Source organism: Rhinolophus hipposideros, assembly GCF_964194185.1.
Source record: "Rhinolophus hipposideros genome assembly, chromosome: 1".
In the NCBI taxonomy this organism is placed as follows: domain Eukaryota; kingdom Metazoa; phylum Chordata; class Mammalia; order Chiroptera; family Rhinolophidae; genus Rhinolophus; species Rhinolophus hipposideros.
In genome coordinates, this window is record NC_138047.1 from 72891273 (window position 1) to 72918186 (window position 26914).

At 33.5% G+C, this 26914-nt stretch overlaps 1 protein-coding gene across 1 annotated transcript in view; it reads right to left on the reverse strand.

Moving 5' to 3' along the window:
• Positions 1-26914, reverse strand: part of STPG2 (sperm tail PG-rich repeat containing 2) — a gene marked incomplete at both ends in the record, with an annotated part of 248189 nt that overhangs the window by 209063 nt on the left and 12212 nt on the right. The window contains 3 exons of the mRNA XM_081052765.1: positions 11318-11429; positions 14381-14493; positions 25465-25629. Of these exons, the coding sequence (XP_080908891.1) occupies positions 11318-11429; positions 14381-14493; positions 25465-25629 (390 nt within the window). The remainder of the gene's footprint in view (positions 1-11317; positions 11430-14380; positions 14494-25464; positions 25630-26914) is intronic.

Here is a 26914-nt window from a genome sequence, read left to right on the forward strand (position 1 = left end):
AAAAATGAATACAAGTCACATTGACTTCTGCAATTACAAGAGGTCCTCAAAGTGGTTACCATCAACGTCCAGATACTTCTGATTATGGTGAACTGCTGCTTGAGCATAGATAACTCTTAAATGTATATTTTAATACATAATATCTCTTAAATGTATACACAGTGTGTATACATTGTTTTGGCACCCCCGAGATATATGTGTGTGTGTGTATGTGTGTGCACACACATACATTTTAAGAAAGGAAAAAATGTATTAAAATTGTAATACTCAATATATACCGATAACAAATAATGAATACAAGTCATGTGTATACATTTTTTTGGCTCCTCCAATATATTTATCTATCTATCTATAGATAGATAGATATATTTAGAAGTAAATTACCCATAAATATAGTCAAATTTAAACTGTACATTAGATCTCACTATAAAAGGACATACCAATCAGCAATCAAATCTTCAGTTCTTTCAAGTATTCACATCCGCTACCACCCACTCCCCCAACACACCCAGACTTGTGCTATAATCATTCAGTACCTTTTAGTTTTTCCATTTGTAGCAAATAACAGATATACAATAGGGTAATACAGAGATAATATTTTGGCATACAATTTACAATAACTGTAAATGAAAAAATGCAAGAGGAAAGCAAAATTGTAGTGGTATATACTTAAGATTACAATGTGATCATTTGATATGCATATATAGTGAAATAATCACCACAACCAAGCTAATTAATATAGCTCTCATCTCAGAGTTGCCATTTTTATTTTCTTTGTGTTGTTGTTGATGATGATGAAAGAGCCTTCTGTACCTATTTTGTTTAGAATTTAATCATAAATGGGTGTTGAGCTTTGTCAAACACTTTTCCTGCATCTCTGAGATAACCATGTTTTGTTTTGTTGTGTTTTCATTTTGCTAACACGTTGTTTCATGTTGACTGATTTGTGTATCTTGAACCGTCCTCACATCTGTAGGATAAATCCCATTGGCCATGGTATACGATCCTTTTAATGTGCTGTCGAATTTGGTTTGCTAATATTTTATAAAGGATTTTTGTATTAATGTTCATCAAGTATATTGGCCTGTAGTTTTATTTTCTTGAAGTGTCATTGCCCAGTTATGGCATCAAGGCAACGCTGGTCTCATAAAACGAGTTTTGAAGTGTCCCTCTTCTATTTTTTGGAAGAATTTAAGAAGGATTGCTATTAATTCTTCTCTAAATGTTTGATAGACTTTACTCCTAAAGATATTAGGTCCTGAGCTTTCCTTGTTGTCATATATTTTTATTACTGCTTCAAACTCCTTGTTATTGGTCTGCACAGGCTTTCTACTTCTTCCTGATTCAGCGGTAGGTTGTATGTTTCTAGGAATTTATTCATTTCTTATGGGTTGTCCAGTTTGTTGGCATATCATTGTTCGTAATAATTTCTTATACTCCTACATATTTACTTCTGAGGCATCCATTGTAATGTCCACTCATTCGTCTGATTTTATTTGATTATTCTCTTTTTCTTAGTCTATTAACAATCTGTCAATTTTGTTTTTCACAACACCAACTCTTAGTTTTGTTCATTTTTGTTCTGTTGTTGTTGTTCTCTATTTAACTTACATCTGCTCTGATCTTTATTGTTTCTTTCCTTCAGCCAACTTTGGGCTTCATTTGTTCTTCCTTTTCTAGTTCCTTGTGGTATACAGTTAGGATGCTTGAGATCTTTTTTTGTTTGTTTGTTTTAATGTAATGTAAACTTCCCTCTCACAACTACTTTTGCTGCAGTCCATAAGTTTTGGTATGTTGTGTTTTCATTTTTGTTTATTTCATGATACTTTTGAAACTTCCTTTCTACTTCCTCTTTGAACCAGTGGTTTTAAAGAGAGTGTTGTTTAGTTTCCACATTCTTGTGAATTCTCCCATTTTCTTGCTGTCATTGATTTTTACTTTTATTCCATTGTGGTTTAAAAAAAAATGGTTTTGATGTTCTTCAATTTGTTAAGACTTCTTTTGTGACCGAACATGTGACCTATCCTGCAGAATACTCAGTGTGTACCTGAGTAGAATGTGTATTCTTCTCCTGTGGGATAGAAATATCTGCACAGGTCAGTTAGATCCATTTGTACTATAATGTTGTTCAACTTAGCTGTTTCTATATTGATTTTCTGTCTGGATGTTCTATCCATTATTGAAAGTGGGGTATTGTAGTTCCGTACTATTTTGTATTGCTGTCCATTTCTGCCTTGAGATCTGTCAATATTTGTTTTATGTATGCAGGTGTTCTGATATTGAGTGTATATATAATTGTTATATGTTTCTATAAAATTGACCCTCTTATCATTATATATTGACCTTCTTTGTCACCAGACAGTTTTAAACTTAAATTCTATTTTGTCTGACGTACATATAGCCACCCCTGCCTTTTTTTTTTTTTTTTTGGTCATCATTAGCATGAAATATCTTTTCCACCCCTTCATTTTTGGCCTATGTATACATTTCATTCTAAAGTGAGTCTCTTATAGATAGCATATTGCTGGATTTTTTTTTAAATTCATTCAGCCACTTTTGATTGGTGAGCTTATTGCATTTACATTTAGGTAATTAATAATAAGTGAAGATTGGGCCGGCCAGGTGGCTCAGGCTGTTGGAACTCCGTGCTCCTAACTCCAAAGGCGGCTGATTCGATTCCCGCATGGGCCGGTGGGCTCTCAACCACAAGGTTGTCAGTTCAACTCCTTGAATCCTGCACGGGAAGATGGGCTGCGCCCCCTGCGACTAGCGACGGCGGCTGGACCTGGAGCTGAGCTGTGCCCTCCACAACTGGGACTGAGGGGAGGACAACTTGAAGCTGGACGGCTCCCTCCATGGCTGGGGTTGGGGGGACAACAACTTGACTTGGAAAATAAAAGTCCTGGAGGTGCACACTATCCCCCAGTAAAGTCCTGTTCCCCATCCCCAATAAAAAAATCTTTAAAAAATAATAATACTAAAAAGTGAAGATCTACTATTGCCATTTTTAAAAATTGTTTTCTTTTTATTTTGACAGGGCAAACTACTCCCCCCCCCCCCGGATTGGAGAGGCAGACAGGCTAATACAGGGAATCACAGAGCATCACAGCAGAGACTTACAAGTAGCAACAACTGTGGGTACCAGTACCAAGCTAAAATAATCGGAACTGTAATTAAAGAATTACTGGATGCTCAGTGCAGACAAGTCTGATTGTTAAACACTCTAAGGGCCTAGTCATAGGGGAAGACCCCACAGTTCTGATTTATCTCCAAGAGCTCAATGAGGTTCTCACAGTAAATACTGGAGAAAAATTCCCTCATGCTTCTTGCAGGGATAGAGAGAAAGGAACCATTTTTAAATACACTAGAAATCTATTTCTTTTAGCAAGTTCTGCTTTCAGGAGAATCTAACTAACCATAGCCTGCCCTGCTGGAATATTATCAGTTCCCAAAAGATCTGAGGAAGGGAAATACCCAACTCCAGTCACCTCTAGCCTTCCACATAGTATAAAGAAAATACTCAACTCCAAGCCACACCAGCCATCCTGTCTTCCCCAACGGGAGAGAAAAAAAACTGAGAAACACTTATGAAGTTCACAGTACAGAGGCAAGAGCTATCTAAAAGACTGAGAACTAATCATAAGACTGCAGAATGCTTCCATCCCCCCACAACTGACCACCACATTTTAAGAAATATTTGAAACTTTTTCTTTACCTCATATATTATATCAATTGCTATAGATTAAATATTTGTGTTCCCCCAAAATTCATGTTTAAACCTATTCCCCCAATGTGATAGTATTTGGAGATGGGTGCCTTTGGGTTAACTCAGGAAGGCAGAGTTCTCATGAATGGGATTAGAGCACCTATTAAAAGAAAAAACAAAAAACAAAACAAAGCCAAAATACAAGACAGCTTCCTTGCCTCTACTACCATGTGAAGACACACCAAAAATATAAGCATCTACCAACCAGGAAGTGGGACTTCAACAGACACTGAATCTGCTGGTGCCTTGATTTTTGGACTTCCCAGACTCCTAAAACTAAAGGAATAAATTTCTCATGATTATAAGCCACTCAGCATATGGTATTCTATTATAGCAACCTGAGCAAATTAATATATCCAGTTATGAAGAAAAAATTACAAAGAATATTAAAAGGCAAAAAAAAACTAGAAGAAACAGTGCAAGGATCAGAACCTGGTACAGCAGGGATGATACAATCATCAGACTGGAAATTTAAAACAAGCATAATTAATATGCTAAGGGCTCTAACGAATAAAGAAAACAGAATGCAAGAACAGATGAGCAATGTAAGCAGACAGATGGAAATCCTAAAAAAGAATCAAAAAGAAATGCTACGGACCAAACACATCATAATAGATATGAAGAATGCCTTTGTAGGTTTATTAGTAGACTGGACATGCCTGAGGAAAGAATTTCTGAGCTTGAGGAAATATCAATAAAAACCTCCAAAACTGAAAAGCAAAGTGAACAAAGACTTCAGAAAGCAAAACAGAATATCCAAAAACTTTGGGACAACTACAAAAGGTGTAACATATGCATAGTGGGACTACCAGAAGGAGGAAAAAAGAGAGAAAGGACCAAAAGAAATATTTGAAACAATAATAACAGAATTTCCCAAAATTAATGTCAGATATCAAACTACAGATCCAGAAAGATCAGAGAGCACCAATGCCCCAAAATAAGGATAAATACCCAAAAACTTACATCTAGGCATAACATCTTCAAACTATAGAAAATAAAAGATAAAGAAAAAATTTTGAAAGATGTCAGAGAAAAAAAACTCCTTGCCTAAAGAGAAACAAAGAATTATATCTGCAAGCAAAAACAGAATGGAGTGAAATATTTAAAGTACAAAGAGAAAATAAACAACCTAGAATTCCATAGCCTGTGAAACTGTCCTTTAAAAGTGAAAGAGGAATAAAGACTTTCTCAAACAAAAAATAAAAGAATTTCTTTCCAGTAGCCCTGCCTTGAAAGAAATGTTAAAAGAAATTCCTTAGTGAGAAGGAAAATAACATATGACAGAAATTTAGATCTGCATCAAAGCAGTTATAAGTGAAGGTAAAATAAAAATTCTTATTTTTCTTATTCGTAATTGATCTAACAGATAACAGATAATAAACTCAAAATAATAATAGCAACAATATATTTGATTATGTAGTTCTATATATATATCACATATAGGCTTATGTATGCTTATATGTAAGTGAAATGAATGACAGAAATGACACAAGTGACAACAGAAAAGAATTAGTATTATTTCATTATTACAAAATTCTCACACTACCTGTGAAGTAGTATAGTATTACTTAAAAGTCGATTAGGGTTAGTTGTACATCAAAGTCGATTAGGGTTAGTTGTACATCAATATTAAAAACTCTAGGACAAATTCTTAAAAGTAAAAAAAGTATAGATAGCTATATGCTAAGGGAGGAGGAAAAATGGAATCACATAAAATGCTGAATTAAAACCACAAAAGGCAGAAAAAGAGTGGACAAAAAAAAATAGTAACAAAGAAAAAGGTCATCAAATAGAAGACAGTAAGGAATATGGTAGATATTATTACAACTGTATCAATAATTATTGAATGTCAATGGTCTAAATACACCAGTTAAAAGACAGATTGTCAGAGTGGATCAAAAGACAAAATGCACAATACAAGACTTACATATTACAAACCGCAATTATTTTTGCACCAACCTCATAGTAGTCTTGTTATCTATAAAAAGCCCACTTTAGTTTATGTCGACATTTATTTGCCATAGTGCAGCAAGATTCCAAAGAAGCCCATCCAGGACCACCCTGTGGAGCTGGACTTGGTGCAATGTACAAGCAAGGGCCCACTGTGCCCCACTGGTTCCCACTTTGCATCACAGTTCCAGGGGTGCCTGGTAAGCTCTTGCTGACCCTTGCTCAAGTATTCTTAGGTATCTAAGAATCTTTGTGGGATTTTCTAAGGAAAAATTTCCTTTAGGGGATGAAGCAATCCTATACGGAAACCCACTGCATTTGGCTTGTCCAGAGACATGCATACAAAAGCTGGTTTTCCCTAACAGTATCTTCAGACTGTACATACCTCAAAGGAAAAGCTAAAATTAACATGGGAAATTGTGCTTCTGAGGCCAACAAGTCCCATAACAGTCAGCCTCCCATTAATACTAAGATGGCTAAGATAAGGATGCTTTGATACTTCTAAATTAATCTTTTGCATACACAATTAGAAAAAGTCAGCTTATAAAATTAGGCAGGATGAATGGAAAACATATTTAATTGGTCTCTATAAGCTTCTATAAAAGGATTGAAATAAATGGCTCAACCGATGATGTCATTTAGGTGTCAACCCAATGCTTTAAGGGATTAAAAATGGCTGTCCTTATTTTAAAATGGGAAAGGTCATTTTGACCTTGACTTGTCAAGGACAGATATAAATAGTAAAAGGTATCCAAAACAAAATTTGGATCCAACTGTTCTGTTTGTGTCTGTCTATGTTTGTATATGTATGTTGTAAATGTGAGACAATTTTCTACTCCAGATGGTACTGTTAAAATTAACTTAAAGGCAAGAGCTTGTAAGGATAGGGTGTTCTAAAATTCCCTGGAGTGGGCGGCTGGATGACTCAGTTGGTTAAAGCAAGAGCTCTTAACACCAAGGTTGCAGGTCCGATTCCCGCAGGCGATGGTGGGCTGCGCCCCCTGCAACTAGGATTGAAAACTGCAACTGGACTTGGAGCTGAGCTGCGCCCTCCACAACTAGATTGAAGAACAACGACTTGGAGCTGATGGGCAATGGAGAAACACACTGTTCCCCAATATTCTCCAATAAAAAAATAAAATGCCTTAAAAAAACTAAATAAATAAATAAAAATAAAATTCCCAGGACTATAGAAATGAACTCAAATGCTCTTCAAGCTCACATGATCTAAGATTAATCATTAGTAAATAAAAGTGAAAATTTGTTGGTCTAAGTAGAACAGACATGTCTTTTGAGTTACTGATATTAAATATAATATTTATGTTTTACCTAGGTTTTACAAAATAAGTCTATGTTAATAATTGACTGATATCTATGAATATGTTTCTAAAGATTATAATGTCATATATGTGTGTATATACATATAAACATAAATACATATATATTCACGCATATATGTGTGTGTGTGTGTGTGTGTATTTGCCAGTAAAATAGACTGTTTTTACAGTTTATAAAATGCCTTCATCAATCTATTAAATAAAGAATGCTAATTGCTTACTTCTTAGTTTTCATTAGAAATTGAGGTTTTAAGGGTCAAAATCTCAAAATATGTAAGAATAACTTTGCAGTGTTTCAGAAGAACCCTGGAACACCTCAAAAGATTTGAAATTGCATGGGAAGCATTGTAAAATAAGTGATGAAAAACTTCTAGAATATTTTGTATGGGTAAACAAATAATGGTTGTAAATTAAACAAATAATCAGGGCTTGGGAAACCCAAGATGGCGGCATGGTTCTTCCCGGCTCCCTGGCATCATCATAGTGCATTTAAGCTGGACTTAGATGAAGAAACTTATGAGTTGACATTATTGAAAGGAGACATTTTACGTGTTGCCAAGGTTTGATAAAGTCACTTCAAAAAAATGCCAAATGCCACTTCAAAAAAACCCCATCCCCAATGGTCAATAAGACAACATAGATACTGAGACTACCTAGAAATAAGCCTTCCTAGAACTTTGAGACCACATTATCTGACCGAAAGTTTGGTTGTCAATGCATTCTTTGGATTGATTTATGACCAAAAGGGGGAACTCTGGACAAAAATGGGAGATCTATGGAAAGTAACCTCACAGTGTGATCTAATCATAAATTCCTAACTGAGCAGCTCATGGTAGGTAGTCATACCCTAGGCATATAACGTTTTTAGTAAAATGTTTATCTTTAGGCCAGCCCAGTGGCTCAGGCGGTTAGAGCTCCATGCTCCTAACTCTGAAGGCTGCCAGTTCGATTCCCACATGGGCCAGTGGGCTCTCAACCACAAGGTTGCCAGTTCAATTCCTTGAGTCCCACAGGGATGGTGGGCAGCGTCCCCTGCAACTAAGATTGAATGGGGCACCTTGAGTTGAGCTGCCACTGAGCTCCTGGATGGCTCAGTTGGTTGGAATGCGTCCTCTCAACCACAAGGTTGCCGGTTCGACTCCCGCAAGGGATGGTGGGCTGTGCCCCCTGAAACTAGAAAACAGAAAACAGCAACTGGACCTGGAGCTGAGCTGTGCCCTCTACAACAAAGACTGAAAGGACAACAACTTGAAGCTGAACAGCACCCTCCACAACTAAGATTGAAAGGACAACAACTTGACTTGGAAAAAAGGCCTGGAAGTACACACTGTTCCCCAATAAAGTCCTGTTCCCCTTCCCCAATAAAATCTTTATTTAAAAAAAGAAAATTTCAAAAGGCTGAAAAAAAAAATGTTTATCTTTGTCTTAAGCAAGCCCTGTCCACTATTTTTGTACATCTAGGTTAATACACCTTAGAAATGCCTCTTTCAGACTCCTCCTTCTAATTTGTGAACCACCTTTTCACTCCCCTCCTTCTATGATATAATCACCCTCAAGAGAGCAAATATTCTTAACTATCCAGTGATCCAACCCCCCACCTTGCTTTCCTCCACCTTCATGTAATCTTCCTTACATCCATCTTTTTTCAAATGCATGAAAGAAACTGAAAAATAGTTCTTCTCCAGAGCATTTGAGATTTTGCTCTCTGGCATATGTCATCAGTTTGGCTCAAATAAACTCTTATAAAAATTAAAAAAAAGAATAATCCCACTTTAAATATAGACACATACAGATAAAAAGTAAATGGATGTAGAGAATCATATCATACTAACACTAATCGAAAGAAAGCAAGAGTGATTACATTGATTTTTAAACCACAGCAGACATCAAAAAGTTATCAGGGATAAAAAAGTCATTACAAAATGATAAAAGGGTCAATTCTCCAAGAAGACATAACAATTCTTAATGTATATGTGCATAACAACAGAGCAGCAAACTATGAGGCAAAAACTAATAGAATTGCAAGGAGAAATACGTGAATCCACTATCACAATTGGGGATTTCAAAACCTCTCAGAAGTGGACGGACCAGCAGACATAAGAACATAGTTAAACTCAGTAATAGCACCAGCCTAGTTGATATAATTGATATCACTTATAGCATTAAAAGCATATATAATCTAAGTTTCCACCTTAGGAAAATAAAACAAAGAATAATTAAGGAGAATAAAATAAATAATAAGAATTAGTGCCGGGCCAGCCCGGTGGTTCAGGTGGTGGAAGCACTGTGCTCCTAACGCAGAGGTCACCGGTCCGATTCCCATATGGGCCAGTGATCTGCACCCTCTACAGCTAAGATTGTGAACAACAGCTCTCCCTGGAGCTGGGCTGCCGTGAGCAGTCAGAGCTTGGCGTAAGCTGCTGTGAGCTGCTGTGTGCCACCGCAGGCTGCTGTGTGCTGTCGTGGGCTACCGTGTGCTGCCATGAGTGGCTGGTGGCCAATGTGAAAAAGCAGCTGCCAGTATGAGCGGCCAGCAGCCATCATGAGCAAACAGCAACTGGCGAGAGCTGCTGTGAGCGGCTGACCAACGACTGGCGACCGACTGCCTCAGCAGAGGGAGGGGGAGTGCAAGGCACATAATACCAGCATGGGCTAGAGAGCTGTCTCCTACACAACTAGACTGAGAAACAGCGGCTTGAACCAGAGTGGAGTGGGGGGGGGATGGAAGAAAGCGAGGGGGAAAAAAGAATTAGGGCCTAAATCAATGAAATTGAAAATAAGAAATGAATAGAGACGATCAATAAAACCATAAGCTAGTTCTTTGAACAGATCAATAAAATCTATAAAGTTCTAGCAAGGCAAACTAAGAAAAAAAGATAGAGGACACAAATTACTAGTATCAGAAATGAAAGAAGGGACATCACTACAGATCTAATAGACATTAAATGGATAATAAATGAACACTATGAACAACTCTATACCCATACATTTAATAACCTAGATTAAATGAACAAATTCCTTAAAAGAGTTCAGTGTACCAAACTCACATAAAAAGAAACAGATGACCTGAATAAGCCTATATCTGTTAAAGAAATTGAATCAATAATTAATAATCTTCCCAAACAGAAAGCACCAGGCCCAGATGGTTTACTGGTAAATTCTACCAAATATTTAAGAAAGAAATTATATAAATTCTCTACAATCTTTTTCAGAGAGATAGAAGCAGAGGGAACACTTCCTAACTCATTCTATGAGGCCAGCACCACCCTAATACCAAAACAAGACAAATACATTACAAGTTAACTATAAACCAGTATCTCTCGTAATTCTAAATTAAGACTTTTTCATCCTGTTTGAGATTTATAATTGTTATTCTGTGAAACCAACTGTACTATATTATTCTGTTATTGTGTGCTTTTCTAATATTTCCATAAACAATATTTTTCATTGCTGATTAATATTCAGGAGAAGACCTAGGAAATCAAATGCAGAGAAAATTATTAAGGAAATAGTATTGATTTTTCAACCAAATATCATTTATCCTTACTCTTAAGGGGTCCATTTTTAAAATGCTATCCTAGAATCTTCAAGTTTTTAAGTTCAAATATAATATACTCAAAGGAATTAAAATCTTGGGCTTTATTTGTCTACAAATTCTAAATAAGTAAACTGAAACATAAACACACAAAAAAATTAATGGAATTGTGGGCCTTATATTAATAAATACACACTATCCAGAACAAGGAAGACGAAAATCTTACTAGGTACTACACCAAGAATATTATGCTTGGTTCTGGTATTGTATGTTTTTTTTATTGTTGTTGTTTTTTTTTTTAAAGAGAGAAATTCACAAACTGAAGAGATCCCTGTTCAGTTAAATAATGAGAATAGTCAAAGATATTTTAAACATATTTATCCACACTAGAAAAGATTTACAAGGAGATTAAAAAGTCGTAGGAAAAGAAAGAATAAGTAGGCAGCAGACAGGTAAATTTAAGTCAGTTTAAGAAGGAAAATTGTAAGAAACAGAGTTGCCCACTACTGAAATAAGAAACTGTAAGATTAGTGAGTTCTTTATTACAAGAGATGTTTAAGCAGAGATGGTAATAACTTAATGGGGATTGTACAGTTTCTTCCACTATATTCATTGAGTGACAACTAGCTAGTTACCAGGTACAGTAGATCCTGAGTACTTTAACCTTGTAGTAAGATTCAATGATCTTAAAATCTAAAAAGTAAATGAAATAGTTACTTTTCAACTTACTTTTTTTTCCTCTTGTAATATTATTACTTCATAAAATCGTGGTAGATGTGAGTAATAATTTTTCTGTTGATCTTTCTTGATGTTAATATTTTCATAATGTGGTGTCTTTTTCCTTTAGAAAATTAAAAAGAAATTGAGTTCTCAATTTCAAATGCATAAATATTTAAACAAACCAACAAAATATTTTTACACCAACATTTTCTGCTTAAAAAATATGCAACAAAAACATTATCTGGATGTGTTAGGCCAATATATTCTAAATTTTATAAAATATATTTATTTATCTTGGTTAGTTCTGCATTTTCCAATTTAGAGCATTATAATGAACACATTCTAATAACGACTCCAAAAAGAAAACAAAATAGAGGATTTATGTCATGAGTTTACATAAAAAGCTACCAAAAGTTTCTTGTGTATTCTATTTATAATAAAAAGTCTTTAAAATTTCAAATTGTTTAGTATTTCAATTATTACTAATATAATAGGGAAAATAGATCTATGCTATTTATATCATAAAATAATCAGGAAAAGAACATCAAGAAAGATCTTTGAAAATGAAGGGGAAGCTTCATTGAAATTCATACAACCTCAAGAAAGAATAAGAAACTAAATAAACAGCAATTAAGAGCCCAAGCTTTGGAGTCAGACAGCCTGATATGAATCCCAGCATTACTACCTACTAGCTGTGTAATGTTACACAAATTACCTAATTTCTCTAAGCATCAGATTAGATTCCTCACCTGATTGGAAACAGTAATAAACAGTTCTCAAGGTTGTAATGATTAAAGCAGATAATAAGTGTTTAGTGCCATATATGGCCCATAATAAGTTCACAATAATTGTTAGCTATTATTATTATAAGACTTATATTTAAATCGGCTATATCTACTATTTTCTTCTATTTTTTAAAGAAAAAAATTTTTTAAATATCACATTAAACATTTCCAGTGAACTATCCTGAACATAAGCAGATTAAAAAGCAAATAATATTAAAGAAAAAAATACAGACAAATGCTCAAGTTGCATAATTGCAATTATTTTCTTTGACATTGCTATGATTTAAATACTCATTTAACATCTTACTTCACTGTTAAACACTAACTTCACTGATTTTTTTCACACAAAATTCAACAAATAAATTTGTTTTCAAAACCTCGAATAGTTCTACGGATAACAAATTTATATTTGGGACATCAGAAAGGTCACACATCATTTAGGTTGGTCTTTCCCAGAGATCTATAAGCTCATCTTTCCATTTACAATGGGCAAGTATCTCCACTTTATACTATCTCAAATCTCCAAGAATAATTTTGACTTGACTCAATAAAACAAAAGTCAAAAATTTTTAAAAAGGGGTAGAAAATGTCAGCTGCCAGAAGAAAACAAGACAACTCCAAATAAAAGATACAAGACAGGAAAGCCAATAATGGAAATGGTAATAACTGAACTAGTCTGGAATGCAATTCATATGGATACATTCCTAGAAGCAAAAATAAAAATACAAATAAAAGAAGGGAAAACACAGGGGAAATGACAAAGATCAAAAAGAAAATAATATTACAAAATAGAAGAATGGGAATGGGACAGGGTTGAAAAAGTAAAGGTGCTTTAGAAAAAAAAAATACCACGTAAAATCAGAGAAACATGATTAGATAGAGTCCTGGTTATGCCTGAGGTACACTTAGTGAGAAGTATTGTAGAATGGATGGAAAACAATCATCATAGAACTACATACATTAAAAAACATTAATTTTGCTTTATGTCAATTAAACCTCAATAAAACTGGCAGGCAGACAGACAGACAGATAGATAAGCAAACCAGCCCAACTAGAAGACAAGGAGGATAAAATTTGAATCCTCTATAACAAAAGCATATGTCAAGGGGATGAGTAGAGTTAGCGCATTTAACAGACTTTGTTTTCTTTAGAAGAATGACAAGGATATTAAGTTTAGACCCCATTAAGCTAAATATATATTTAAAGTTCCAGTATAACTACCAAAAGAATAAAAATATAAGGTGGCTATCCCATATTAGGAGAATAAAAAATGAAAGGACAATAGAATAGTATATAAACTCTCCAAAACAAAGGCCATGTTTTACTATTTTTATTCTAAGTTACTAAGTATAGCACTAGCACATAGCAAGAATTCAAACAATGTTTGTTCAATGAATGAACAATAGCAGGGGAGTCCAACAAGAGTCTATTCATAAGTTGTATCTACCACTGGTATGTAGATATTTCTGAATCTGTCTAGCAAACTACTTGGATAGGCAATCACTATGGGACTTCTTGTGAGAAAACTCATTCTATGAGAGAGAAAGAATCAGGTAGACAACCTGGACCTTGATTAAAAAAAAGAAAATTAATGATGAAATGGATTGGTAGTCTAAGAACAACATGGTATTTGTTACTCAATTTTGTCTTCAATGGACCCAAATCTAAGTCCTTACTGTATGAGTAGGAGAAACTAAAGACAGAGTTATTATAGCAGAAATGTATTTCCTCGTTAAATTTGATTAATATTACCTCCAATCTAATGTTACGGCTCTGATGCACACCAAGAATGACTTCTAAATCTATCATGCAGTCAGAAAAATGGACACTAGGGCCAGGGACAAGATGAACCCTGGGTTACTTCTTTGATATTTTCTCTGATATGTTGTCTGTTTTATAATGGAAGACAGTATATTTTAGAACTTAGATACGGGGGCTATGTAATTGAACAGGCCTCAGTTAAAGTCTAGCCCTGCCACTTAATAGCCACATGATCCGGAATATGTTATTTATTCTCTTTGACTCTTTCATTTTTCACTAATAAAATAGGTATAACAATAGTAACTACACAGAAACTTGTGGTGATTAAATGAGGTAATATAAGTAAAGCAGGTAGCACAGGATCTAGCTCACAAAAAAACAATAGTTTTCATATAGGTTACTCCAAAATATACTACTTCTTGGAGATTTTATACTGATTTTTCCTTTCATATAGCATAGATTAGTCCAAATTGTTAGAATATAGTCAAGAATTATATTAAAGGTATACTTTTTATTTTTTACTTACTGGACTATGTCATACTGTCCAGGACCAGGCCCTGACTTTATAGGTAACTCTAGTCTTCCCAAAGAGTTGCCAAAATGTATTCCCTTGTATTTCAAAGTTGCACTGGAAAAATCCTATTTAAAAAAAAAAAAAGTGTAGATGAGAAATAACTTAAATAAGCTATGAAACAATGTTTAACTATATTTAAGTATAAATCTAAAGCAAGGATAACCTTAGTTAAGGAGTTCCACTGGTAAATACTAGTCTTCCTTGAAAGATCTCAAGGTAAGTTATTATTGCTATGCCCCATTTCACTCCTACGTCTGCCAGAATTCCTAGAGAAGCACCTCTAGTTTTAGCATTTCCTCTCCCGACAGTCCATTCAGCAATCTAAAACCTTAAGGGCAAAGAAAATGAGCTGCTCAACATTTTTTTTAAAAAGAGGGGGACAAATTTTATGATATAGGGAATGAGAAAGCCTACTAAAGATGACTTAAACAGAAATTACATTAATTTCAAGAAGTTAAATTAAATTTCAAACATCATCGGCAGATATTAGATAACTTCTAATTACCTGATACTTAAAACTATAACATTTCAAAGAGTAACAAATATATGACAATAAATTAAATACTACCATTTCATTTTATTACTAATGTTGAGGTCAAGATCAGTCTTTTAATGCCAAAGAAATTACTTGTGACGTGAGAAATCAATCATCTTTCCTCTATATCCACTATACAGATATCAAAATTAAGCATGATCCATTAAAAGGTTCACTTTAGAGAAATTAGAGCACCTGGTTTTATTAAAAACCAATAAAATAAATTAATATAATTTAGTAAAATAAATTAGTATAAGAACCGTAGCTTCCCTTACAAGAGTTCTCTTCTGTTGACCTAATTACATTCTAAATTGAGCAATCATTTAAAAATATTTTTAAAATAAATTCATCTTTTAACTGATGGTAAAAGGTAAACTCTAGTCTATTTAATTTATTTTTAATTCATATTTGTAAAAATACACTTTTTTATTTTAATTACAGTTTATTGGGGTGACAATTCTTAGTAAAGTTACATAGATTTCAGGTATATAATTCTGTATTACATCATCTATAAATCCCATTGTGTGTTCACCACCCAGAGTCAGTTCTCCTTCCATCACCATATATTTGATCCCCCTTACCCTCATCTCCCACCCCCCCACCCTCCTTATACTCTGGTAACCACTAAACTATTGTCTGTGTCTGTGAGTTTTTGTTTCTCATTTGTTTGTCTTGTTCTTTTGTTGTTTTGGTTTATATTCCACATATCAGTGAAATCATATGGTTCTGTGCTTTTTCAGTCTTACTTATTTCGCTTAGCATTATACTCTCAAGATCCATCTAAGTTGTCACAAATGTTCCCATATCATCTTTTTTTTTTTTTTTAGTTTCAGGTGTACAAGACAAGGTAATACACTTTTAAAATAATTTTGAATTATTAAAACAATTAATATGATACTGAATAAAATCCCCATAGCATAAACTTATAGTTTAATTGCATAAGTGTGTTAGTTGTTCTAAGTAACCATTACTATTCAGGAACAGTGGAACCAACCTCTCCCTATTACTATTATAAACTATAATAAAAAAATAGCAATATTTGTCATAAAAAGTATAATTCCAGTTTAAAATGGTTAATTAAACCTGTATCTGCCCCACTCCCACCAAAATATAAAAAGTGTATAAAATAGACACAAATAATCAGTGCTATAAACTAAGACAAAGTGTCATTCACATTCCAAAACTTTGAGGAATTTCTGAAAAACAGAACACAGCAGAAACTAGAACCAGAAAAAGACTTCACTGAATGTAAAAAGAACCTCAGCTGAACCTTATTAATGTCCCCAGAAAGACAAAAATAGGAAATCGGATGGACTCTTGGTAATGAGTAGGGAGCAATCTCGAAACTACTAATACCTTTAGATATTTGCACCAGTGCCTTGACATGAAGTGGTAAAAGAGAATGAATGCTAACACCCACTCTCTTCTTGGCATGGGTGACTGGAAATGAATGAAGCACTGCTATTAGCTCCTAATGTGGACAGACTTTCTAATTAGAAAGGCACCACTCCAGAAAGCTTTGGGATGCCACATCAAAATGCAAAAAGAAGCTAGCACAGCACTAAAATTCCCTACTATGTGAAAATGTGGGTTGCTTCCTAGAACTTACCACTAACAACTAGCCCTCGGATGTTATCAAATACAAACACAATAAAACTAAACTTTCTCTTCCACACCACCTGATCTTAGAGAATTAAACAGAAGCCAACAAAATCTGACAGAACTTAGATGTTTGCATAGAGTGAAGAGAGACCTTTGTTGATTCTTTTTTTCATAGATGCAATCTCATAGAGAAATTGAATTATAATTTCTCTGAAGATTTCTCGTGTTTTGATTTTAGTAAATCTCCTTGCTTGTTCCTTGCTTAGGATGGTGGAGAATGTTAGAGCTGAGAGAAACAGGGAGTTACCAGCTATGTCCAAGTAAGATTCAGACATATTTTGGAATGTATGGTGAACTAATAGAGCAAACCGCCCAACAGTGAATGTGAAAACTAATCCTATGGAAAGCAGCTAACCATGACCCTCGCCCAGTAAAAAAAACTTAGTGTCAGTGCTAAATACTATTTTCTGTTGACTGAATTTGTCTCCTAACACAGTCCCCAGTGGATTTCTGCCTGTGTCCTGCAAAGTGCAAATGGGCTATGATAAAAATCTAAAAGACCTGTTTCATTAAAACGCTGGTAAAAATAAGCACCAGTTTTAGAGCCCTCTAAAGAAATATAACACAAGGAAGGAAGAGTATTGTTCTCCGGACTTCACTCAGCTCAGCATGCAGCGTTAGCTATGATGAGTGCACTGGTGGAAATGCCCAGCAGAGAGCACCATCTGGCAAGAGACTGAGATGTCTGGTGGAGCAGCAGCTGTCTCAGTGGAAACAAATTTGTTCAGGAGCCTGGTTGTGACAGCCTCAGGGGGCTTCTAGAAACACTTGGAAAAGGGAACTTTGCAGAAGGTGATGGTACTCTACCACAATAAGAGGAGACAACATACATATTTGTGTTATTAACATAACTATGACTCTATACCCACAATTTAGTGAATTTAATGAATTTAATGAATTTAATGAGCCTGCAAAAACTTGTTAGATAAATAAAAAGTATGAATCCTTATTTCCACTAGGACTATGTCCAGTACTGTAAGTGGTCTCAATGTGCTTATATTAATTGATATGCAGATCCTTTTTAATGAATTATAACACAAAGAGCAGAGTGGTATTTTCCTCTCTTCACTATGGACGTTTAGGTTTAACACACTATGAAACTACAATACTACCAAACACTATATCAAAGTAAGATATTAGTAGCAGTAGTGGTAGTAGTATTAATACTATTATAAGGAGGTTGTCTAGTGGATACAGCATTCCCAAACCCAGACCTCTGTCAGTCCTAGAACAGAGCTATGAACAAAAATTAAAAGAGCTATCCTACCAGGCTCTATCACACATAAAGTATACATTACTTTGGCACTCCTGAGTGCAACACAAAAGGAAATAAGGCAATAGGCTCATCCAAAGGCTTTGGGTCTGGAGTGCAGAGAGAAATGCTATAATACCTAGCAGAGTAGCATAGAAAAATGGCACAGCCTAACATGTCCAGCAGAGCAGCAGATGGTAGTAGAAGAGTACTGGAAAAAACTATGGCACCCACTAGAGTCGCTGAAAAGCCTCCTGTTCCTTTGGGTCAATGGCAACTCCAAAGACGGCTGCACCCTATAGAGCCTCAGGAAAAGAAAGAACAATACTTTCTCTTGCTAAAGTAAGTGTTCTAGACCACCTTTCAAATGGAATTACCTAATATAGCCATGGATTTTAAAGTACATATACAGTTTTGATGGAAGAAAGAACAAAATTTCTCATTTGTGTTGTCCTTTACTTAGAAATGAAGCAGAATTTTATAATTGTGCAGATTTTAAGTATAATCACTAGTGAAGTACACAGATGTAGAACTCTGTTCTAATATAATATAGCCATGTTAGATATTTTACATATTTTAGGAAGAAGCATAGCTAATACATTAACTTACTATTATAGCCTATAGGTTTGTAAAAAAAGAAAATCAATATTTAAAACAGAGCAATTTTATAAGTCATCTTTTACATCATTCTTTTATAGCCAAAAAAATACATGTTAAGGTTTTATATTAATTCTTTTAACACAGCATTTCAGGACCGTGAACAGAATTATGTCCAGGAAGCTTTCTTTGGGTTAATTTACATTATTGCGATTTTGCGATTTAATTTACATTATTTAACAATTCTTAAGGTAACCCAGTGGAAGGAAAGATAATGCATATACATACACACACACCATTCAAGACATTAGCAAAATCCTTTCTCTGTGTACACACTAAAATTTGTTTTATTTAAGTCATGAGAATTGAAAAGCACTTAACTCACTAACCTCTGCAGTACTTAGGTAAATGTTCCATCTGAAATTTAATTTAAAAGTCTTTTTAAAATACAGACAGAAAATGAAGAATAAATTTATGCACTCTTAGCTCTAAATCACACTCTCTTTATGTCAAGAAGTGTTGACAATATCAAATTCAAGGTCATTATCAACTTGAAAAATCATTAGCAAATAAAATATGACTTAATTGAAGCAACTCAGCAAGGAGCTGCATTATTTTAAGTGAATCTTGGAATATACCTTGAAGAAGAATTACTAACTGTCACTACCAGTGACAATGAAATGAATGAGGAAACAACTATGCAACTTTCCCCCAAGTCTTTTCCATAATTCAATATGGAAGTAGAATTTATGAAGAATTAAAAGTCCCAAAGTGCATCAATTTAACACTAATGGACTGTTTTCCAGTGTGGCAGCACACACGTAATTCTCAGCATGTTATCATTAGCAAACATGTCAGTGCCATAATTCTAACTGCAAACTTTGCTCTGAAAAGTAAATGTATAATGATACTTCTAAAGCACTAGGGCTCTTCTAAAAAGAGAGAGAGAAGCTAAATTCTCAAATCAAAATGTTACACAAAATAACTTATAAATATAATTTCTTTTTACAGATTAAGTACAGCTAAAACTTATTTGTTGGCTAGAGTCTTATACAACTCTTAATTTCAGAGTTGTTTCTATATTTAATCTATATAAGATATCTTCAGCAGATGTTATTCACCAAGTCAAGGAAGAATCACAATAATTATCCATTTATTAGAATATTTTCTTGATTTTCTATTAATATTCACATCTGGAATCTGAGCACACATATAGTATTATCTCAAAAAGCATCTAAAGAAAACAGAATTATCAGAAGTTTGCATGAGGTATGAATTAACATTACTACAGTATCAACTTCACAGTAGTCAGTGAGGAAACTGTTTTTTGCTGTAGGAAAAACAAGAAAATAAAACTTTTGGCTACTGAGCTTTACTTAGTTCTCTCAAATTCAAGAAGGAGATTTCAGAAAATATCACAGTTCAATTCAAATTGAACTTTATGGGATCTTCTTGAATATTAACAACTATGTTTTTAATTTACATATAAATCTATGTTTTTAAATGTTTTCTTAAATTAGATATAGATTTTTATTCCAATAAATACAAGTTGGATTGACTCAATAATTACTAAATTAAGTCATCAAATAAATTAACCTATTAAAATTATGCAATAAATTTTCTTCTTGTTTCTATCTTCTATGAATAATAGTTTACCCAAAAAGAAATCAAATTTTACATGTCAAAGTAATGTTTATTCACATGTGAAAAGGTTTTGTACATCTAGGGAAGCTTGGAGGAATTATTCTGGCTTTCTAATAGGTGACATATTATTCAAAATTAAGAAATGGTATATATCAAAATATAATTTTAAAGCAAGAATATCATTTTGATATGTTAACAGTAATGAGAGAATTATTTAAGCCATATCTTTTCATTCTTTGCACGTATCATAATTTTTGTTCAATATTAGACATTTAAAATATAATGTGGCAACTCTGAAAATAAGAATCTCCCCCACCCCAAGAGGGTTTTCTGTTTGTTTGTTTATTTAGTGATTTTTCCTACACTAATGCATTAAATTCTGTATTCTTTGTCACATGTGTCCACTGAGGTCTCAGGCTGGTTAGCTGAATAGTCAGGTAATGGTTGGATAGAGGTTTCCTTAAATGCCTGAACCAATAAATCTCCAACCTTCGCAGAGGAGCTCTGTGCATGTGTTGAGGCACACGTTCAACACACAAGTAGGTAGTTTAATGTCTGCCTTAGCCTTCACTTCCTGCTTGTGTGGAGCCTCAAAGTCACCTAGAGATAAGAGCTTTGTACCTTCTTAAGTCTGTTTTCTGCAGTGATGGGTTAGTAATTCTGCAACTGCTCTCAGTGTTTTATAAGATTAAGCAAATAAGTAAACATGTTGAGGATAATGAGAACCAGGTTTTTCACTGTGGGAGAAGAGAGTTCAAATATGGAAAAGGAAAAGCCAGAATAAACCTGCAGAGTTGGATTGAAATTGGAGGTATCAGTATAAACTCAAAGTGTTTAATAGACAGACAGAGAAGAAATAAATACAGATTTCTAACTCTGTCCATTGAAATGGCCTAGAACCAGTGACACCCATGTAGTAATGTATGTACCTAGTACACTGACCTTTTTTTTTATTATTTAAAATTTATTGGATTGACAATGGTCAACAAAACTACATAGGTTTCAAGTATACAATTCTATAATACATCATTTATATATTGCATTATGTGTGCACCACCCAGAGTCAGTTCTCCTATCACCATATATTTGACTCCTTTACCCGATTCTACCATCCCCCCTCCCCACTTTCCCTCTGGTAACCAAAGACCTAAACATAAGACCTGAAACAATAAATCACATAGAAGTATAGGTACTAAACTTATGGACATTGGGTTCAAAGAAGATTTTATGAATTTGACCTCAATGGCAAGAGAAGTAAAAGCTAAAGTAAATGAATGGAACTATATAAAACTAAAAAGCTTCTACACAGCAAAAGAAACCATCAACAAAACAAAGAGAAAACCAATTGCATGGGAGAAGATATTTGCAAACAATGCCTCCAATAAGGCGTTAATATCCAAAATATATAAGGAACTCATACAAATCAGTGACAGAAGTCAAACAATCCAATTAAAAATGGGCAAATTGCTTAAAAATAATAACATATCCCAGATAAGAAAAAACTAAAGGAGTTCATCACCACCAAACCAGTATTACAAGAATGTTAAAGGGATTTCTTTAAGAAGGGGAAAAAGAACATAAATATAGGCAATAAAATTGCAATAACTAGGTACCTATCAATAAACACTTTAAATTTAAATGGATTAAATACTCCAATCAAAAGATGTAGTGTAGCTAGCTGAATAGATAAGAAAACAAGACATATGCAATCTACAAGAGACCCATTTCAGATAGAAAGACACACACAGACTGAAAGTAAAGGGATAGAAAAAGATATTTCATGCAAATAGAAATGAAAAAAAAACTGGGGCAACAATACTTATATCAGACAAAACAGACTTTAAAACAAAGGCCGTAAGACACAAAAAAGTACATTTCATAATGATAAAAGGATCAATCCAACAAGAGGATATAACCCTTATAAACATTTATGCACCCAACAAAGAAGCACCTAAATATATAAAACAAATATTGATGGACATAAAGGAAGAACTTGATAGTAATACAGTCATAGTAGGGGACTTTAACACCCCACTGACACCAATAGACAGATCTTCCAGACAGAAAATCAACAAGGAAACAGCAGCCTTAAATGACATATTAGGCCAGATGGATTTAATTGATATTTTTAGAGCATTTCACCCCAAAGCAGCAGAATATGTTTTTTTTTCAAATGTATATGGAACATTTTCCAAAATGACCACATTAGTCAACAAACGAGTCTCAATAAATTTCAGAAAATTGAAATCATATCAAATGCCTTCTCCAAACACAATGGTATGAAACTAGAAATCAATTATTAAAAAAAAAAAAAAAACCTGAAACTGAAAAACACACAAACACATAGAGGCTAAATAACATGCTACTAAACAATGGATGGATTAACAATGAGGTCAAGGAAGAAATCAAAAGATACCTTGAGACAAACAAAAACGAAAACACAATGACCTATAATCTATGAGAAACAGAGAAAACAGTCCTAAGAGGGAAATTCATAGCAATGCGGGCCCACCCAATGAAACAAGAAAAATCTCAAATAAATAATCTAACCTTACCACTAAAGGGACTAGAAAAAGAACAGAAAACAAAGACCAAAGTGAGTAGAAAAAAATAATAAAGATCAGATCAGAAATAAATGAAATAATAGAGTTTAAAAAAAAATACAAAATATCAATGAAACCAAAAGCTTGTTCTTTGAAAAGGTAAACAAAATTGATAAACCTTTAATCCATTTCATCAAGAAACATAGAGAGAAGACCTAAATAAATAAAATCAGAAATGAAAGAGGAGATGTGACAACTGACACCACTGAAATACAAAGGATTATGACAAAGTACTACGAACAACTATATACCAACACATTGGACAATCTGAAGGAAATGATAAATTCCTAGAAACATACAATTTTCCAAAACTAAATCAAGAGGAAACAGAAATTCTGAACAAACTGATTACAACTAATGGAACCGAATCAGTAATCAAAAAACTGTGCTGGCATGGACGTGGAAGAAAGGGAATCCTCATGCACTGTTTACGGGATTGCAATGTGGTACAGTCACTATGCAAAACAATATGGAGGTTCCTCAAAAAATTAAAAATAGAACTACCTTATGACCCAGTAATCCCATTTCTACATATTTATCTGAAGAAATCCAAAACACTAATTCAAAAAGATGTATGCATTTCTATATTCATTGCAGCACTATTTACAACAGCCAAGATATGGAAGCAACCTAAGCACCCACAATACACGATTGGATAAAGAAGATGCAGTACATATATATTATACAATAGACTATTACTAGGCCATAAAAGAGATTGAAATATTACCATTTGCAACTACATGAGTGGACCTATAAGATATTGTGCTAAGTGAAATAAGTCAGACTGAGAAAGACAAATACCATATAATCTCACTTATATGTGGAATCTAGAGAACAAAATAAACAAAAAAAAACAGAAACAGACTCATAGATACAGAGAACAAACTGATGGTTACCAGATAGGAGGTGAGATGGGAGGCTGGATAAAAAAGTTGAAGGGATTAAGAAATACAAATTGGTAGTTACAAAACAGTCATGGGGATGTAAAGTACAGCATAAGGAATATAGTCAGTAATGTTATAATAATTATGTATGGTGCCAGGTGGTTACTAGACAAATAAGGGAGATCTCTTCATAAATTATGTAAATGACTGACCATTATGCTATGAACTACTACACCTGAAACTAATATAATACTGAATGTCATAATAATAATTATATAAATGTATAGGGAGAAAAAAGGATAAAGCAAATGTGATAAAGTGTTAACTGCAGGATCTGAATGAATGGTATATAAGAATTCTTTGTATTACTCATAACTTTTCTGAAACAGTCTGAAACTATTTCAAAATTTAAAATTATTTTTAAGAAAGAAACTTACTAACTAGAAACAATGGATAAATTAGATTTAATATATTTATATGGTTAAATCTAAACAAATAAAACAGTAAGCAATCTACATACCAGATGACACCATTTACTCATATTTTTTAAATCATACAACAATATATATTGTTATTCATGTATATAATAAAAATTCAAGTTTACTTTGGCAAAAGAACAAAGGGAGGAAATTGAGTACGGTAATAATAATATACTTATTTTAAAACATAGCTAATTCAAGATTCACAAAAGTTTATTTGTGTTATATGTAATGGAGGGTACATGGGTATGTTATTATGTTTGTACTATTAAATGTGTAACTATGAGTATATAAATTACAGAAAAAAATATTTTTAAAAAAAACCTTCACAATTCAATAGATCTAAGATCCAAAAATGCTTCGGTATACCTACTGCCACAAACCAAATGGTTTTGGAAAATGCTTAAGCCAAAGCCCAAAAATGGAGACATGTACAAACAAAAAAAACTGCAGAGTATTGAGGATGAAGGTCAAGGCAAATCCTGAGAGCACCTATTCTTATTCTTTGCCTTAAGGTGTCTCGTCAGCCTCTCCTTAAACCTATGCTTAATTTTTGCCATTTTCCTCACTTAGGATTACTTCTTCCAGATCTCATAAAAACATAAAAACAAACAGGTTCAAAGCACTGTGTACTTCAGTCTTGTAATTAAGTAAAACCAGACATATTATCTATTTATATTTATTGTCTGTATTCATGGATAACCCATATAATTTCAACTAGCTAAATAAAATCTTGGTTCAGTTCTGGCCAGGTTTAAAATTTAAAGCCTGGATGAGATAGACCTGATAGATTGTGTTTGATATTTTAATCAGAGAGAAGCTTCTTATGTTTTTTTTATAATCATTTGTGAAATAAATAATACAGTATGAGACCCAAATTCTTTTATAAATAAAATGTTCTCTTTCACTTTCCAATTCAAAAAAAAGAATATCTATGGACTGAGTATGATTACACAGTAGAGCAGAGACTTCTACTAAGTTAAACCTGTTTCCTCTTTTTCCTAGACAGAGTTAGACTATATTTCCCAGCCTCCTTAGCACTTAAGTGCATTCACGTGACAGCATTAACTCCCAGGCTTGGCCTACAAAAATCTCCCACTAGCAGTCCTCCATCCTCTTTCCCCTTCTGCCAGCTGGAAGCAGATGATACCCAAGTCCTGGGGGATGACAGTAACACAAATAGAGTGAGCCTGAATCTCTACATGGAGAAAAAGTCTTTTAACAAGGATGTCCAAATGAATGAGGAAAAACTAATTTCTGTTGCATTGAAGCCACTAAGATTTGGGGGTCTATTTGTTACTGCAATTAGTGTTACATTAACTAAACACACATAATCATAAACAACCTTTCAATTGCCAATATAAAATGAAATCTACTTACAAATTGAGGTTTATAGTATGCTGGACCGAGTGTGCTGTCACTAACAGGTGGAAAACATTTCATAATACTGTCATCCTCATTAATATGATAACCACATGACCATCCACAAGAAGGAATTGAAGGAACATCAACACTTCTGGAAGCTGAAGGTGTCCTTGAAATTTTCTGTAAGAAAACACATTATTTATTCAAAGGCAAGAGGAGAAAAAATGAAGAATCAAATATTAAAATTTACTAAAAAGGAACTATTAAATATTGACTTAATGAGTTTCATAACATAAGCCAAAAATATTTGTTCTATAAAAGTAATTTAAGGGAGTAATTTAAGAATTCAAGTCTTACCTCATCATATAAACCAAGATAATATACACCAGTACTATTATAGCTACCTTATGAGCCAATATAAATAACTAAGCCAAGTGAGAGAGATTCCTCACTTGGAATCTCTCTCACTTGGCTTAGTTATTTATATTGCTTAGGAAAACTAGTATCACTGATTCTGAAAAGAGGCATTCATTCCTATAATCACATCAAAAATCAACAGTCCAAACGAGTTACTTATGCTATGCCATCATAGTATCTGCCAAGCAAAACCAAACTTTACATTTCCTGTAACATTTCCTGGCTTCATTTCTTCCCAGCTCCTGATCTAATTCTATATTACTGTTGCCCTTTATAAATATCCTAATTATGCGGACTATGTGGCAAGGAAAATGTCTGTGATATAATGCTGAATGGAAATAAAATATATATATATATATAAAATTGAATTTAGGACTATAGCTATGTAAGTTATGTGAATGTATATATAAGTGTATAAAGTCATATACATATGTGATTTAATACTGAAAGAAGCTAAGCAAAAATTAATTTAATATCAGTGTTAGAGTCAGGAGTTTAGGGAAATTTTTTCAAAATTTCCTTTAATGAAAAATATTTTATAATTTAAATAAAAACAGGAAGGAGTACCATATATAAGAAATACTAGAATAAAATATATCAAATAAAATACAGATAAATAAATTAGTTATCTGGAAAATTCTTTATTAAAAATATATTGATCCTCTACAGTTTCTAAATAAATAAATAGATAGATAAATGTTATAGTTGAGTTCACACATGCCCAATTAAAAGCATAATGATATTATACTATTAGCATATTATCATTAGCTAAAAATGTTTCTATCATTAGAGACATTATTAAGTACTCTCCCTAATACTTAATGAGACTGATTACCAAATTAAAACAGGAAAGTATTGAATGGTTTCCCCTCCACTCACTACTTTCAAAAAATATTTGCATGATGTCAAGACTTTCCAAAATGTACCCCTATGTTCTCCAGCTTCTATGTCTACTACTCTCCCTTAGATATCCTATACTCCAAGTATTCCAAAGAACTTTGTTCTTCTCTAAACATACCACACCATTAAATACTACAACTTTAGTAGT